Below are 1,758 nucleotides of genomic sequence, written 5' to 3' on the forward strand. Positions count from 1 at the left end.
GAACCCCCCCCCCCCAGTGCTAACTACTTGGCGTCCATTCCTTGAAGCTCCAGTGAGTTGGGGAAGTAGATGTGGAAGAAGGCGGCCTTGTACCTGGAGCTGAGTCTGAGGTAGAAGAAGATGTTGACGGAGGAGCTGAGAGAGTCCATGAAGTACTTGCAGTAGTACAGCGTGTAGAACAGGTGGCTGTTGCTGCCGGACAAGGACAGACCAGGGACGCTCACCGTGGCGATGGCGGGAATATGGCTGCCCGCCAGGTAGATGGCGGTGATGCTGGTCACCGTACTGACCACTTCCTTCTCCTTGCTAGACACAGGTTTGAACCCGGACCTTTTGGAGGAAGTGACTGGAGGATGGGCGGACGACGACGACAGTGAGGCGGCAGAGGTGACCTCGCGACGCCACTTACTGGCGGACTTTAGCTTGTTGAGTAAGATGGCTGTGTTGATGGCTACGACAATCATAGCTATAGTGGTGAGGATGGTGGTCGCCAGGAGAAGGTTGATATACAGAAACGTCTGGGCTATCGATGTCTCTTTGATCTGTACGATGCTTGCGTTATAAACTGGGGAAAATTCTGGAACCATGTAGGTGTTAGTAGCGTACGGGAGGTGGAAGATGATCCAAAACACGTAGATAGTGATGACCACTCGCTTCGTCAGCTTGGGACGGAGGAGGAATTTAACCTTCAGAGGAAAAAGAACACACAGCGTGCGTTCTATCGAGATGTAAACCGTGAGCCAGCAAGTGATGCGTGAGAAGATGATGTGTGCGTAGTGGCACGTCATCGCTGTGTAGCCCGTGCAGTTTCGGAAGTCGACGAAATCGAGATCCCTGAAGAAGAAGCAGGTGGACGGGGGCAGCATGAAGATACACCCCATGAAGTCGGAGATAGCGAGCGAGAACAGGCCGATTGTGGTTGTGTCTGAGGCGACTCCTTGGCGAAGAAACACCCGGATGTTCACGGCGTTCGCCAGTACCCCGAAGGAGTTGATGAAGAACATGATGAGTTCTATGACATATTCGAACATGTCTCGGAATTCTCGGCTGATCAGCTGCTGGCTCTCTGGGTCACGTGGTGGGAGAGGACTTGTTGTGACGTTTACTTCCGGTGAGATGTTTGAGAATATCGTAGCAGCCATGTTGACGACAGACAGTGCGAGGAATAAGTAGAGAGCTGGTAGGAAAATCAAACAAAAATATAATATGTGCCAGGACGCCCTGGAACCAGATGCTAGTCAAATTTTGAGCGTCTGGAGTTACTGATATCTTAAAGCTTGTTTATTTGACCATTTCAACTGAAAAAAATACACGCCTATCTTGAACAGAAGTCGAGATATTTGCGATCGAAGGAAGTGGGGGTCGCCTGTTGTAAGAGGTAATATTAGCGAGAAAATAGCTGCCAAAGTTTGTCGTCTTCCAAAGCTTGAGAGTCTTATATCATCATCATCATCATCATCATCATCATCCAAAGCCAGATCTGCGACAGACATCGGCGATCATGGTTCTCCACTCATTCCTTTGATCGGATGCTCTTAATAAAGCTACGTTTCCCTGATCTTTCCTCGCTACCTATTTATTGTTTAGGTTCCCTAAGTAGGTTGCTCTGGGCCTACCCCTGCCTCGTTTGCCTTCAATTTTGCCAGTTAGAGCTAGATGTTCAAGACCTTCGTGTCTTTTCAGGTGTCCCAAACACTGCATACTTTATTTGATTTCTTTTCTCAGCTGTCTCCTAAGAAACCATATTTTTGTTGCTTC

The 1,758-nt window shown here is 48.9% G+C and overlaps 1 protein-coding gene across 1 annotated transcript; it reads right to left on the reverse strand.

Moving 5' to 3' along the window:
- Positions 1-23: 23 nt before the first annotated feature.
- On the reverse strand, positions 24-1,142 carry LOC101851869 (probable G-protein coupled receptor B0563.6). The gene has a single exon (XM_005099763.1). It carries the CDS (start codon positions 1,140-1,142, stop codon positions 24-26), a length of 1,119 nt encoding a protein of 372 aa, XP_005099820.1.
- Between the last annotated feature and the right edge of the window lie 616 nt (positions 1,143-1,758).

The sequence above is a fragment of the Aplysia californica genome, unplaced genomic scaffold (assembly GCF_000002075.1).
Source record: "Aplysia californica isolate F4 #8 unplaced genomic scaffold, AplCal3.0 scaffold00224, whole genome shotgun sequence".
NCBI lineage: Eukaryota > Metazoa > Mollusca > Gastropoda > Aplysiida > Aplysiidae > Aplysia > Aplysia californica.

Bases quoted from the DNA above. Each gene is read 5' to 3' on its own strand.
- LOC101851869 (XM_005099763.1), bottom strand. From the start codon at position 1,142: ATGGCTGCTACGATATTCTCAAACATCTCACCGGAAGTAAACGTCACA.